Source organism: Selaginella moellendorffii, unplaced genomic scaffold (assembly GCF_000143415.4).
Source record: "Selaginella moellendorffii unplaced genomic scaffold, v1.0 SELMOscaffold_85, whole genome shotgun sequence".
Taxonomy (NCBI): domain Eukaryota; kingdom Viridiplantae; phylum Streptophyta; class Lycopodiopsida; order Selaginellales; family Selaginellaceae; genus Selaginella; species Selaginella moellendorffii.
The window spans coordinates 610,045-624,580 of NW_003314346.1; the positions used below are offsets into that span (position 1 = coordinate 610,045).

Here is a 14,536-nt window from a genome sequence, read left to right on the forward strand (position 1 = left end):
CTTATGGTCGGGGGAAGCTTGGTGCAAGAATATGGTGCACGGATGAAGTTCATTGGGGCTTGTGCGTTACTGCTTCACGGGGTCGAGCTCAGGAATGTGGACACCTGCTGGAAGCTGTTGTTGGAGAGCACCACAACGCTTCTAAGCGAAGATGAAGATAAGCTTTTGGACTTCTTGTCATCGGAGTGCAACCTGTCCAATCCCTTGCTTCAATCTATGCGGGCTGCAAGGAAGAACAAGAATGCAGATTCTGCCAACCCCCTGCTAGCTATGCGCGCTGCAAGCAAGAACGCTGATGCTGTCATAAGCTGAACATTAACAAAAGCTTCAATCACAATTAGATCGATCCTAGTCTTTTTTTAAAGTCTTCAAGGATTTCTTCAGTTAATATTTAAAGCCAAGTCATGGCAAAGATCACATTCTGCAAGGTGGCCAAGGAGGCTCACCTTCTTCCAATGAGGCAGGCAATGTCCATTTGGAGAGATAGTGAAGTTCGTGGTCTCTTTCTTATTCATGGTTTATTAAGGAAGCTATTCTCCCAAGCTTTCTTTGGATCGGAGCTACCTTATTCTAGCCGTGGGGTGGCTATCAATCGCAACTTGTTTGCCATGAGCAACGTCATGCTCTTTGTTCGTGTCAAGGTGACACAGAACAAGAAGAGTGGCAGATCCAGGCAGTCTTTACTATGAGGATTGGCTTGGGCAAATTGCACCACCACAGTCTAGTTTCACTCACCATATGAAGTTTGTATCCTTAATTTGCCCAAGCCAATCCCCATAGAGGAGACTGCCTTGTCGTTTTGGATCTGCCACTCTTCCTATTCTGTCACCAGTGGCTAGTTTTGCTTCTTTCCATCCACAATTCACGTACAATTGTTACAGAGAAAGATGAAGCAGATCTCCTTGACCCAGTTCTCAAAGTCTGTCTGGGTGAAAAGAAATAGGCAGTGCTTTACATGTGGTCATGTTGGATGGATTTCTCCACAACATGAAGTTTGCTCTTCCTCTTCTTCTGCTGCAGTCGAGCGGGCAATCTAGAGTTGCATAGCCTTACTGCTCGCTGTGTGGTCTTGTTGCCCATGAGATCGTTGTTTGCTATGATACCGGTTTCCCCTAACCACCACTCTATACAGAGAAAGGCCGTCTTGATATCAAGCTGATGAATTTCCAGATCCCAGCATGCTGCAAGGCGTAAAATAATCCTAATGGAAGACATCTTGGCCACAGGAGAGAATGTCTCGATGGCACGTCACAGCTTAAGTGGCATCCAATTTCGCTTGAAAATCCACTTTGTGCTGGCAATCTTCCTGCCTGGTGGGAGATGAACAAGCTCCCAGACTTCATTGCATTGCAAAGATGCATGGCCGCTTTCCATTTTTCCGCTTCTGGTGACTGGAGAGCTGCACGAACTGTGCATGGTTCAGGAGTGAGCTGCTCAGCAATTTGAGGCCGGAGCCTTGAGGCCATCATCAAATGGTGTAACCGCTTCTTCTGCATGACTGGACTTGGTAGTGCCTCTGCTGCAACCTGCTGCTGCGGCTGAACTCGCGGCTGCTGCCCGGATACCCTACAAACGTCCTCGTCATAAAGTGTTGCGTGTACTTTGCAAGCCGGGAGGAACGAAGCCCAGGAGATGGGAAGAATGTGAGCTCCTCGGCGTCCTCCAGCCTCGAGAACATCCACAATGCTGCTGTAGTAGTCGATCCTTGACGGGTGTCACGCTATGATCTGGACGCAAGACACTCGATAGAATCCCTCACTCCGCGCAAGTGCTTAGCACCGCCACGAACGATGCCTCGTTGGGTGTGCGGCCGCAACGCTAGCATCGCATCGATCCTCTCGGCGCCGCATATCGCGTTCAATCCCCCAAGAAAGCATGGATGATTCTTCCTCCTCCTCTGCCGCACTCCACAGCACGGTAGGATTCATGTGCCAGGCTCTCGGGCCGGCAGTAAGCTCTATCGGATGAGGCGGCAAGAAATCAGTGAGCGTCTTCGATGCACACACGAATCGATGGACCCGCCAACGCTGTGTCCTCGAGCGCCGCGGCTATGGATCCAGGGCACCCTGTCCTCGACCGGTCGGCTCACGTCGTTCGTGACAACTTTGAGGTGGGTGGCAGCTTAGAGGGGAACGGATTGGACGGTGAGGTAGGACCGATGGTATCCTCTCCCGCCATCGCCAGTGATGGAGACCATGGTCTTCCGCAACGCCCTCGTCGTGGATCGTAACAAGATGGTTGTGAGATGGTTCCAGAACGACGCTTGTTTTCTCAGCGAAAGATCATTCCTGGGAAGTGGCGGACACGACTGGATTGCCCGGACGCTGCTGCTTTGTGCACTCCAACCGGATCTACGAGGCCGACATGGCCAAATCGTTGTTGTGGAGACACGAACGTGTGGGAGGGGATCCAGCTGACGAACGATCACAAGATTTTATTCCACACTCTGAGCTAACATTTGGGCAGTTTCAGAGGATTGCAAGGTTATGACAGTGATTCAACTTCCCAGCGATGGCTTCTTGGAAAGTGGTGGAGGATTTCAAGCTCAGCATGCCTTTCAGGAACGATGCTCAGATCGAGGTTCTTCGAGCTTGATGTATATTATTTGGATCAGCCACTACTCTACAAGGGCGTGTTAAAGCGTCAACAACACAGTCGATCAGCATCTTCACTCATAGTCGCGTTCTCCCTCCAGGAATGCAAGAGGGAACAGAGTTCTCTGTGTGTGGGAGAGAGAGAGAGAGATGGAAGAGAATGCTGCCGTACTGCTTCTTCGCCTTGCAAACAATTTCCTTCCATTCATCTCTGGTGGAGTGTGACATCTTCAACGAAGCCAACGTTTTAGTTAAGGACTAATTCTTGGTCCATGTCTTCTTGGTTCTTTCCTTATGATGGATTGAATGTAGCATACCTTCATTTCTTTTGATAACGGCTTGACCACTACCCAATCAACCTGAATAATGATTTAGTCACCTTGAACCAGTGAAATTAACGTGTTCTCCATTGTCTCAGTAAAATGACCAAGTCAGATCTGGAGTACTCACAACTCCTATATAAACTCCAGCGACCTCCACACTTCTCCCCACTCCATTCTTTATCAATTCAGTAGCATCACAACAAAAAATCCGTGTGAAGATACAAGATGTCTTACAAGTTAGCCATTTGTCTAGTTGCCATTTGTGCCATTGCTTTCGTCCATGGATCAGATGAAGATGCCCTCCAGGATTTCTGTGTCCGCGACGGAAACAGCAACACCATCGTCAATGGATTCACTTGCAAGCCTGCAGCGGCAACTCTAGCCAGTGATTTCATGTTCCAGGGACTCAGGAACCCCGGGAACACCAACAACAAGCTCGGATCCATAGTCACCAATGCAAATGTTGGCGTATTCCCGGGAATCAACACTCTTGGAGTCTCTTTTGCGAGGGTTGATTATGCTCCATACGGTGTCAATCCCCCCCACGTCCACCCCCGAGGAACCGAGCTCCTCTTCCTCCAGCAGGGAACACTCTATGTTGGATTCGTGAGCACCACCAACAACACACTCTTCGCTCAAACTTTGCATCCAGGGGATCTCTTTGTGTTTCCGCGTGGTCTCATTCACTTCCAGCTCAACGTTGGGAAGACACCGGCTGTTGCTCTTGCAGGATTCAACTCCCAGAATCCGGGTGTCACCCAGGTAGCCAAAGCCGTGTTTGCATCCAATCCTCCCATTTATGACGCCGTTATTGAGAGGGCGTTCCAGATCAATCCCAAGCTCATCCAGCAGCTCAGGGACCTCATCAAGCAAACTTAATCAGCTTGTTCTCGCATTAATTCTTTCATAAATTTCAATAATAGTCAAAATTTGCCTGGCTTACCAAAAAACTTGTCACACTGCGAATATTACGACAATATCACGATAAAATGGTCAGTGTAAAGGCTTATTGGTTCCTTCGTCTCCGATAATGGCTTGACCACGACCCGGACAAACTGAAACAATCCACACTATGGTTTTGATCAAGCCAGTGAAATTAACGTGTTTATCCTCGTTCAATCTTGATTCTTAGTAAGTGTGCTCTCACCATATAAACTCCAGTACAGATTCTCACTCCATTCTGGAACTCATGAAAGCTTCTCTAGATAAGATATCGATTCATTCAAGCTCCGCGATGGATTCCATTTGCTATACATCGAAGCAAATCTCCCGGAGCTTGGCCATATCTGGCTCAAACAGGCCGATGATCACGTCGATGCTTCCATCCCTGGTGTAGGAAGGCAGCATGATGCTAATCCCCTCGAATGGCACGTAAGGCCCGCCAGCAAACACCGGAGTTCCATAGCCAAAGTCGAGCTCGTAGATTGGAAGCTGCGCCCAGCTCGTCACGCTCAAGTTTGGGCTCAGCACCGTCTTGCCACTCCTCGCGATCTGGACGGGGTTCTTCTGCTGGAGCTCCACGAAGTCCATCTGGGAGCGGATGTACTCGTTGTCAAGCCGCTTGATGGAAGCCTGGATGAGATCCGTGGCGCAGGATGCTGGTTTCTCCAGGAGATCCTTCGCGGTGCTGTGGCTGCTGGCGTGGGAGATGACGTTGCCGAAGTAGTCGTCGGGGATGGGAGGGACGAGCCTCTTTCGCCCGTTGGCCGCGATCAAAACTCGGGTTTGGACTTCACCATCGATGCCACGGGCGCGAGTGATGCACTTCCAGAGATGGCTCGTGAGGCTGACGAACGTAGAGGGTCCTCGGGCATCGCCTTCTTTCGTCGCCGACTGCTTGATCTTCTTGAGGAGATCGATGCTGAAGTGGAGCTTCTTTACCGAGAGTGGGGGATACTCGGGCTGAGCAGCGTCCGGCTTGGGTGGAGGACGCTTGTACTCTGGATGTTCGAACTTTGGCTGCGGTGGATCGTTGGCCATGAGGAAAGACCTGTCGTGCTTTGGAGGAACGATTGGAGTCTTCTTGACAATGCTGGCCCAGGCATTCATGAAAGCGCTGGCACCTTCTCCATCCGCGACTTGGTGCTTGCCTTGCCACTCCCACAGTGATTCCACCACAAGTGAATTTGGTTACCTGTAAAAAAGAAAACTCTCAAGACATCCTTTCGTGGAAACAAAGAAGCTTGCAAATGAAGGAACGAAAGCAATCAATGTAGCCAACCAAGAAGAAGGAAAGAAGACATCTAGCCAGAAACTAGACACCAAGAAAAACGAGAGAGAAGCTCATACCTGGATGAGGAGGAGCTCGGGAACACCTCTGTTAACAGGCACCAGATCCAGCATCAGTGGACTGGGATTGAAAGGCATGACACTTTCAAGCTCGCCATCAATCTCTGCCTCGATGAAGACCACACCCTCATCGTTTAGATCAATCACAGCCCGCCCAGTCTCATCCTTGCCGAGCCGCCCCGCCCATTCCCTGTAATCCGAGAGAACCTTGGCCAATCCCTCCTCGAGATCCGCCACTGGAGGAGCCGGAGCCTTGAACGCGTAGATAATCTCCACATGGACGCGAGGAACCACCAGATCCGAGCTGCTCAGTGGGATGAATGCCGGTAGCGACGCCGCCGCTGGAGCCGAGGGCTTGATGATCCGGGCCTCGCCACGCGTTACCTTCATCCTGTGCAGCTCGATCGATCTGGCTATGGCGCACTACTGGATTGTATCGATCAAACCCTTCCCACGAGAATCGTGCCGAGCGCGACCTAAATCCCTGGCGAGGAAGAAGTGGATTTCATTGCTGGAATTTATAAAGGTGCATTGACCGGTTGGCTGATAAGTAGGTGTGCTGACCATTGTTGACCAAACAACGTTCAAAAGTATGACGTGGAATGCCATGCTGGCAGTCAACTAATCTTGACTCTTGGAACACCATGTATTTTAGGGTTCTTTTCCATGGCCGCGGCGCTGCTGCGCTGCCTCCCGCACGCTCTAGCAATGCTCGCTTCCAATTTCATCCACTATCGATCGCTGTGGGCGGCGCAAGAGGCGGCGGCGAGGCGCGTCCACGCTCGCAAGCGCCTGCTCGTGGATGCCTACAAGCAAGAACACGTCCCTCTCACATTCGATCTCATGGGAAGCCCAGAGATGCGACGAGCCAGGTACACAATCAAGCTCCTCCGCTACCTCATCACGCTCGCGCACATCATCGCCTTCTATCCTCTCATCGACGAGCTTCACTTGGAGCAATTCACGGTCGCCTGGGCAGTGCTTGCCCAGGCAGTGATCGCTGGATTGTTGGCGGGGCTCGTGACCATCTACCTGGACGAGAATCGGCACCAGGAGATGAGAACCGCCTGGAATCCTGCCCAGGATTTTGGCTCCAAGAAAGTGGGAGCTGCGTGGGATTGTCTGCGAGTAGCTGGCGGCTGCCTCGCGGTCCCGATCGAAGAGGAGCTCTTTTATCACTCTTGGCTCTACCGATTCATGCTCGCCAAGCTCTCGCCCGACCGATCGCGGGGCTTTGAGGCGGTGGGGCTGAGGACTTGGAACTGGCTGCTGTGTGTAGCGAGCAATGGATTCTTCGCAGTCCACAACGGGATGGAATGGCGGAGTTGCTTGCTCGCTGGCTGCCTGTTCCAGTGGATCATCGCTTACCGGGGCCAATTCCTCGATGGTCTCATTGCGCATGTTGTTTGCAACATCACCATCAGCTGCTGGGTGCTCGTCTCTGGCCAGCGCCACTTCTGGTAGTAGCCAATCTAAGATCGACCAAGATATCATTCATCGATCCATATAACATCAAGCTCCAAGAACATCGATCGATCTATAAGTATTATCGCTCCAGATATATCATCAAGCTCCAGGAACAAAAGTAAGCTGACTTTTTTTTTTATATATATCGTTCTGAGGTTTTTGTCTCACCAGATCTGGATTGACTGAAGCAGATTCGAGCACCAAGGGCTTCTCGCAAAGTTTTAAAGCAATGCGTTTGAAAGGCATTTGCTGCAAACACGAGATCCTTGCATGTAACTTATTGATCTTAAGCTGATAGCTGATTTTGGAACCTCGGCTTTAAAGGATCTCGAGAGTATCACTGAAAGACACTACTTTATAGCCCCCACCGCCTTTAGAGTAAGTAGTAGCTTATGATCCAGCATATACATCAAGCTCGAAGAACCTCAGCATGCAAGGTTCTGAGCACCACGGGATCGTCTGAAAGGCACGCTGAGCTTGAAAACCTCCACCAAGCTGATCGTTGGGAACTTGGATCACCGTCACAACCTTGAAATTTCTTCAGGTAGCTCACAGCTTGGAAGAAATACTTCTCATCACTTGCTGCGTTTTTCAGCTGGAGCGCCTCCCATGTTCGTATCTCCACAACGTTGGGCTGGTAGATCCGGTAAGAGTGCACAACCGAGCTGAGCTCGTACAATCCAGAGATGCCGACCTCTCTCTGCCCCCACTGCGCACGCTCACTCCAATCGATGACTAAGGCGTGGCAATAGGCTTTGGTTGCCAACGATGGCGATCCCATTGATCGTCCACTGGATCTTATACCTCGGCGTCCAATCCCCCTCACATGGTTCTACATAGAGCCGACCAAGTACATTTAAGGACACAGCATTGGCGCCAGGGCGTTCCATCTGTGCATCGAAGATGCTCACCGATTTCTGGCAGCTCCATCCCCCGAGAAGATAGAGCTTGCTGCCGAGAGCTCTGCAGTGCCGTGGATGTGGGTGGAGGAGGAAGAATCATTCCACGCTTTCATGGAGGGGTGTGACTGGAGTGAGGGAGGTTGACCGATCTGCTGTCCGATTGGGTGTCTCGACTTGTGAGTCCTTCACGCTCGCGCATTTGGTCACTGATATATGATGGTCTTTCGACCAGTAAACTAAGAAAAATTTGATTAGGTATTATTGAAATGCAAGAACAAACTGGCTAAGTTTGCTTGATGAGGTCCCTGAGCTGCTGAATCAGCTTGGGATTGATCTGGAACGCCCTCTCGATGACAGCGTCATAAATAGGAGGATTTGATGCAAACACGGCTTTGGCTACCTGGGTGACACCCGGATTCTGGGAGTTGAATCCCGCAAGAGCAACAGCCGGTGTCTTCCCAACGTTGAGCTGGAAGTGAATGAGACCACGCGGAAACACAAAGAGATCCCCTGGATGCAAAGTTTGAGCGAAGAGTGTGTTGTTGGTGGTGCTCACGAATCCAACATAGAGAGTTCCTTGCTGGAGGAAGAGGAGCTCGGTTCCTCGGGGGTGGACGTGAGGGGGATTGACGCCGTATGGAGCATAATCAATCCTCGCAAAAGAGACGCCAAGAGTGTTGATTCCCGGGAATACGCCAACATTTGCATTGGTGACTATGGATCCGAGCTTGTTGTTGGTGTTCCCGGGGTTGCGGAGTCCCTCGAACATGAAATCACTGGCTAGAGTTGCTGCAGCAGGCTTGCAAGTGAATCCATTGACGATGGTGTTGAATTTTTTGTCGCGGACACAGAAATCCTGGAGGGCATCTTCATCTGATCCATGGACGAAAGCAATGGCACAAATGGCAACTAAACAAATGGCTAACTTGTAAGACATGTTGTATCTTCACACAGATTTTGTGTTGTGATGCTACTTAATTGATGAAGAATTGAGTGAGGAGAAATATGGAGGTCGCTGGAGTTTATATAGTACTCCAGATCTGACTTGGTCATTTTACTGGAACAGAGAACACGTTAATCAGACTTGATCAGATGTTACATTCTATTTATCTTCCGAGAAAAGAACCAAGAACTGTTCCTTGAAACGTTGTAAGGATTGGTTTGGTCATACACACGCTGTCCATTTGATAGCTGTGGGGCTCAACAAGTTGAACAACAAGTCACAGCCGTGAGAGTTTTTGATTCGTCCTAAATAGGGAAATGGTAGCGCCATGTGTCACTCAAGGACTTTCCGCCGGCTCCGGATCAGGTGAGTGATCAAGCCTCTATTGTTTCTGTGATCTTTTTCCTGCAGGAGTGTTACGATGTTCCCCAGGAATTATAAAGGAGGCCCGAGCTTAGCTTGTGACTCACTGTGTGGATTTTGCTCTGTTTAATTCAAGCACGCTGATCAATGGGCCTGCAAAGTGGGAAGAAAAAGAAGAACAGTGTCCAGCATACACGCTCACGATTAAGATAAGGACGAGGAGAGCGGAAAATGCGTACAGGAAATCCAACATCTCTCTCGAGACTGGGATGAGGACTAAACTCGAATTGATCAATGGACAGACCGAGATCAAGCATCCATTTTCTCAGCATGATATTCGGCTGCACAGGTGTACGGAAAAATCTGTACTGTGCTGCATCGTTTCTTCCGGCGAGTCGAGTGTCCCATGGCCAAACGGTGTTGCTCAGGCATGGAAACAAAGGTGGTGGCGGTTTAAGCTCAGCGTGCCTTTCAGCGATGATCTCAGAACCCGGTTATTCGAGCTTGATGTATATGGGAAGAGCACCATGGGACATCAGGTAGCGGGGTTAACTGGGAAAAGTACTCGCTTGAAGGCCAGATAATTAGAGTCTATTGTCAGCGATTTGTAAGCTTCTTGCAGAAGACCACAATAAGTGGACGGCTGGAATGCCTGATCTTCTGCTGTGGAAGGAGCAGCTGGCCGAAGTCAAGGGTCCAGGGTCGCTGGTTTCTTATTCTCTCGGACGCTAATTTTCCAGTGGAACTTTGCAAGGTCTCACATGTGGTGTCACTTGTGGACATTAACTTCTTTTGATTGAATCTTTCTCTATACTTCGGCGAGACGCACGCGCAGAGGTATTTAGAACACGTCTTTGACTTGTATGTGAATTATTTCCTTCAGGCTTTGACTTCTGAGGTCAAGACATGACAACGAGAAGCTTCTACAGAAGGCCCTTTTGCAACACCAACCAAGAATCGAACCACGTCCGCTTCAAGCTCCTGGTTTGCATGAGTTACCTTTCCAAGATGCTTTTAGACAGGGATAGTGATAGAGACGAGGAGAAGGTTGCAACCCCGCGGCAGAGCAGATACCAGCCTTACATTTATGACTTCAATTCCATCATAACAGGCTGCGTCCAGTCTCCGGACAGTGATCAAGAACAGCCCGACCAGGAAGTATTTAGCGTGCTCAGCGAGTGCGCCAGAGAGAGCAGTGGCCACCACAGGCTTACTTTATGGGCCATGACTTCCACACTTCTCGGTCATGCAGCCGGGCCTTGAACTCGCCAACGGTCGAGCCTTCGGGAAACTCAAGAACCACCGCGTCCTGCTCTCGACCATTTCCAGCTCCGAGTCGATGCAGTGCGCGACCGCATCGTTCAAACAAAGCCATCGACCAGCAAGCACAATCTAAGAAAGGAATGGGAGCTCTAAACCTCCCTCTCGTAAAATATTTTGTTGTACGAGTCCATGAACAACTGCTGCTCCTTGAGATGTTCTTCTAGAGGCATGACTATAACTTTCAATACTATAATTAATGGCTGTTATAACTAAACACGGTATGCTACAAAACATAAAAGCTATGGCTGATAAGTTTATGAGAACTTGGATCAATTACGCTGGTTTTATATCAAAGTCGTTAGTGCCACCCGTGAACATATTGACTACGAATGCCATGAACTCCCTAAGAAGTTTCTTACTTATTTCGAAATATTATGGATCTTTAGTTTAAGCACAACCAAGGTTTTCACCTGGTGAAACACCCAACTGTGAGCAGAAGTCCCTGTAATAAGTGATACGGCTTTGTGCTGGTTCTGTCTCACTGCCCCTGCCACACTCTAGCGCTCCATTGATGGCTCGAATTGTAGCTCCAAATCCTTGATTCTGTGTTATTGCGGTGTGGCAATTCGAGTTTTGCATCCAAAACCACACTGATGACCTCCATGCAAGTAAGCCATTCTGAGCAACTTGGTCTGGGTTCTGGAGGAGGTTCATATTGAAAGCCCTTCCCGCGGCATCATAGTTGTAATTCCTGCAGATGAAATGTTGGATTTGTACTGCATACGTTTTTCATTTCTAACTTACCAAGTGAGCTGCAGAGGACCTCTTCCATAGTAAGCCATAGTGCCTGCCGGACATGAAACTCCACCGCTAGTGTCACAATAGACGTTGTTTTGGTTGATCTCTCGAATGAATTGCAGTGCTACAATCAAGTAGAAAAACTTCAAGACATTAGTGAGAAATGGATTTTTCTATGTAAAATTACTTCCAGTCTCGTGCTTCACATGTGCAAAGTACGCAGCCAGTTCCCTCCTTTGAACATCAAGACTCCCTGTGCTTCCAAAAGCAGGAAAGCCATTTGCTGCAGCAATGAAATCACTATAGGTATAGAAAGGATTGGCAACGTTGGATGGGAAGAACTGCCTAAACACAGACTCAGTTACGATGCTAGATGGGTTTGCTAGTGTGGGGGAGGGAGATCCAATGCAAAGTATAAAAGATACGATGATTGCTGCAAATGCCATGGGTGCTAAAGTTTATGAGAACTTGAATGAATTTGGGTTGGTTTTATACTCTTGAAGCCACCCGTGAACATATTGACTGAAATGCCGTGTTGATGGAAACTTCCTAAGATGGAAGGTGTCTTTTATTGACTTTTCAAAATACTTTTGATTGAGGTTATGATCTTCGGTTTAAAGGTATAATATCCACAATACGTTTTTATATCTAGAAATAAAATACCAATTTACACAGTTATCAATCTTAGTAAATAGAAATTAAATTGTATTTTAATTAAAAAATTTGGAAAAAGAATTTTCTTGCATGATTTTTAGCTAGAATAAGCTTGGACATTCTAAGATATTTTATCATCTAATGGTTGTTAGTTATTTATATTAATATTATATTTATAGTTTATAAATATATTATGATATCTTTATATTTACTAAGAAAGTATATTCATCACTATTGGCAATGACATAAATCGAAATTTAAACTCAAGACCTACTATATACATATATGGGATTATTATGAATTTATACTAAAATTAAGTTTCTAGATTAGGGGCTAAACCCCTTATTCGACTACTTCGGCAACGTCATCTCCCACGCCAGCAGCCACAGCACCGCGAAGGATCTCCTGGAGAAACCAGCATCCTACGCCACGGATCTCATCCAGGCTTCCATCAAGCGGCTTGACAACGAGTACATCCGCTCCCAGATGGACTTCGTGGAGCTCCAGCAGAAGAACCCCGTCCAGATCGCGAGGAGTGGCAAGACGGTGCTGAGCCCAAACTTGAGCGTGACGAGCTGGGCGCAGCTTCCAATCTACGAGCTCGACTTTGGCTATGGAACTCCGGTGTTTGCTGGCGGGCCTTACGTGCCATTCGAGGGGATTAGCATCATGCTGCCTTCCTACACCAGGGATGGAAGCATCGACGTGATCATCGGCCTGTTTGAGCCAGATATGGCCAAGTTCCGGGAGATTTGCTTCGATGTATAGCAAATGGAATCCATCGCAAGTCCTTGACCGGAGCTGGAGTGAATCGATTCGCTCTTATCTAGAGAAGCTTTCATGAGTTCCAGAATGGAGTGAGAATCTATACTGGAGTTTATATGGTGAGAGCACACTTCCTAAGAATCAAGATTGAACGAGGATAAACACGTTAATTTCACTGGCTTGATCAAAACCATAGTGTGGATTGTTTCAGTTTGTACGGGTCGTGGTCAAGCCATTATCGGAGACTAAGGAACCAACAAGCCTTTACACTGACCATTTTATCGTGATATTGTCGTAATATTCGCAGTGTGACAAGTTGTTTGGTAAGCCAGGCAAAATTTGACTATTATAGAAATTTATGAAAGAATTAATGCAAGAACAAGCTGATTAAGTTTGCTTGATGAGGTCCCTGAGCTGCTGGATGAGCTTGGGATTGATCTGGAACGCCCTCTCGATGACAGCGTCATAAATGGGAGGATTGGATGCAAACACTGCTTTGGTTACCTGGGTGACACCCGGATTCTGGGAGTTGAATCCCGCAAGAGCAACAGCCGGTGTCTTCCCAACGTTGAGCTGGAAGTGAATGAGACCACGCGGAAACACAAAGAGATCCCCTGGATGCAAAGTTTGAGCGAAGAGTGTGTTGTTGGTGGTGCTCACGAATCCAACATAGAGAGTTCCTTGCTGGAGGAAGAGGAGCTCGGTTCCTCGGGGGTGGACGTGAGGGGGATTGACGCCGTATGGAGCATAATCAATCCTCGCAAAAGAGACGCCAAGAGTGTTGATTCCCGGGAATACGCCAACATTTGCATTGGTGACTATGGATCCGAGCTTGTTGTTGGTGTTCCCGGGGTTCCTGAGTCCCTGGAACATGAAATCACTGGCTAGAGTTGCCGCTGCAGGCTTGCAAGTGAATCCATTGACGATGGTGTTGCTCTTTCCGTCGCGGACACAGAAATCCTGGAGGGCATCTTCATCTGATCCATGGACGAAAGCAATGGCACAAATGGCAACTAGACAAATGGCTAACTTGTAAGACATCTTGTATCTTCACACAGATTTTTTGTTGTGATGCTACTGAATTGATAAAGAATGGAGTGGGGAGAAGTGTGGAGGTCGCTGGAGTTTATATAGTACTCCAGATCTGACTTGGTCATTTTACTGGAACAGAGAACACGTTAATCAGACTTGATCAGATGTTACATTCTATTTATCTTCCGAGGAAAGAACCAAGAAGAAGTGGACCAAGAACTGTTCCTTGAAAACGTTGTAAGGATTGGTTTGGTCATGCACACGCTGTCCATTTGATAGCTGTGGGGCTCAACAAGTTGAACAACAAGTCACAGCCGTGAGAGTTTTTGATTCGTCCTAAATAGGGAAATGGTAGCGCCATGTGTCACTCAAGGACTTTCCGCCGGCTCCGGATCAGGTGAGTGATCAAGCCTCTATTGTTTCTGTGATCTTTTTCCTGCAGGAGTGTTACGATGTTCCCCAGGAATTATAAAGGAGGCCCGAGCTTAGCTTGTGACTCACTGTGTGGATTTTGCTCTGTTTTGATTCAAGCACGCTGATCAATGGTGCCTGCAAAGTGGGAAGAAAAAGAAGAACAGTGTCCAGCATACACTAAGATAAGGACGAGGAGAGCGGAAAATGCGTACAGGAAATCCAACATCTCCTCTCGAGACTGGGATGAGGACTAAACTCGAATTGATCAATGGACAGACCGAGATCAAGCATCCATTTTCTCAGCACGATATTCGGCTGCACAGGTGTACGGAAAAATCTGTACCGGCGAGTCGAGTGTAAATGCGCCGGACGGTGTTGCTCAGGCATGGAAACAAAGGTGGTGGCGGTTTAAGCTCAGCGTGCCTTTCAGCGATGATCTCAGAACCCGGTTATTCGAGCTTGATGTATATGGGAAGAGCACCATGGGACATCAGGTAGCGGGGTTAACTGGGAAAAGTACTCGCTTGAAGGCCAGATAATTAGAGTCTATTGTCAGCGATTTGTAAGCTTCTTGCAGAAGACCACAATAAGTGGACGGCTGGAATGCCTGATCTTCTGCTGTGGAAGGAGCAGCTGGCCGAAGTCAAGGGTCCAGGGTCGCTGGTTTCTTATTCTCTCGGACGCTAATTTTCCAGTGGAACTTTGCAAGGTCTCACATGTGGTGTCACT

General features: G+C 48.4%; 5 protein-coding genes and 1 pseudogene across 5 annotated transcripts; 2 read left to right on the forward strand and 4 right to left on the reverse strand.

Annotated features, from left to right (window-relative positions):
• The first annotated feature begins 3,142 nt into the window (after positions 1 to 3,142).
• Positions 3,143 to 3,796, forward strand: LOC112341529 (germin-like protein subfamily 1 member 18). The gene has a single exon (XM_024661779.1). It carries the CDS (start codon positions 3,143 to 3,145, stop codon positions 3,794 to 3,796), a length of 654 nt encoding a protein of 217 aa, XP_024517547.1.
• Positions 3,797 to 4,008: 212 nt separating this feature from the next.
• LOC112341539 lies at positions 4,009 to 5,709 on the reverse strand (annotated as a pseudogene).
• Positions 5,710 to 7,858: 2,149 nt separating this feature from the next.
• Positions 7,859 to 8,512, reverse strand: LOC112341530 (germin-like protein subfamily 1 member 18). Its single transcript, XM_024661780.1, has one exon. It carries the CDS (start codon positions 8,510 to 8,512, stop codon positions 7,859 to 7,861), a length of 654 nt encoding a protein of 217 aa, XP_024517548.1.
• A 2,029-nt stretch (positions 8,513 to 10,541) lies between these two features.
• Positions 10,542 to 11,388, reverse strand: LOC9651988 (chitinase 6). Its single transcript, XM_002987921.2, has 3 exons — positions 11,130 to 11,388; positions 10,949 to 11,066; positions 10,542 to 10,895 (listed from the first exon to the last, which is right to left on the reverse strand). Exons 1-3 carry the CDS (start codon positions 11,386 to 11,388, stop codon positions 10,592 to 10,594), a joined length of 681 nt encoding a protein of 226 aa, XP_002987967.2. The 3' UTR covers positions 10,542 to 10,591.
• On the forward strand, positions 11,387 to 12,364 carry LOC9656045 (shikimate O-hydroxycinnamoyltransferase). The gene is made up of 2 exons (XM_024661781.1): positions 11,387 to 11,424; positions 11,977 to 12,364. Exons 1-2 carry the CDS (start codon positions 11,387 to 11,389, stop codon positions 12,362 to 12,364), a joined length of 426 nt encoding a protein of 141 aa, XP_024517549.1.
• Positions 12,365 to 12,748: 384 nt separating this feature from the next.
• Positions 12,749 to 13,402, reverse strand: LOC112341531 (germin-like protein subfamily 1 member 18). The gene has a single exon (XM_024661782.1). It carries the CDS (start codon positions 13,400 to 13,402, stop codon positions 12,749 to 12,751), a length of 654 nt encoding a protein of 217 aa, XP_024517550.1.
• Positions 13,403 to 14,536: the final 1,134 nt, after the last annotated feature.

Excerpts from the sequence above, each read along its gene's own strand:
- LOC9656045 (XM_024661781.1), top strand. The coding sequence starts at position 11,387 with ATGGGTGCTAAAGTTTATGAGAACTTGAATGAATTTGG. Across the intron at positions 11,425-11,976 it reads GAGAACTTGAATGAATTTGG|CAGCCACAGCACCGCGAAGG; the intron begins GTTGGTTTTATA and ends CTCCCACGCCAG.
- LOC112341530 (XM_024661780.1), bottom strand. The coding sequence starts at position 8,512 with ATGTCTTACAAGTTAGCCATTTGTTTAGTTGCCATTTGTGCCATTGCT.
- LOC9651988 (XM_002987921.2), bottom strand. The coding sequence starts at position 11,388 with ATGGCATTTGCAGCAATCATCGTATCTTTTATACTTTGCATTGGATCT. Across the intron at positions 11,067-11,129 it reads TGTGAAGCACGAGACTGGAA|CACTGCAATTCATTCGAGAG; the intron begins GTAATTTTACAT and ends ACTTGATTGTAG. Across the intron at positions 10,896-10,948 it reads GGTCCTCTGCAGCTCACTTG|GAATTACAACTATGATGCCG; the intron begins GTAAGTTAGAAA and ends TTTCATCTGCAG.
- LOC112341531 (XM_024661782.1), bottom strand. The coding sequence starts at position 13,402 with ATGTCTTACAAGTTAGCCATTTGTCTAGTTGCCATTTGTGCCATTGCT.
- LOC112341529 (XM_024661779.1), top strand. The coding sequence starts at position 3,143 with ATGTCTTACAAGTTAGCCATTTGTCTAGTTGCCATTTGTGCCATTGCT.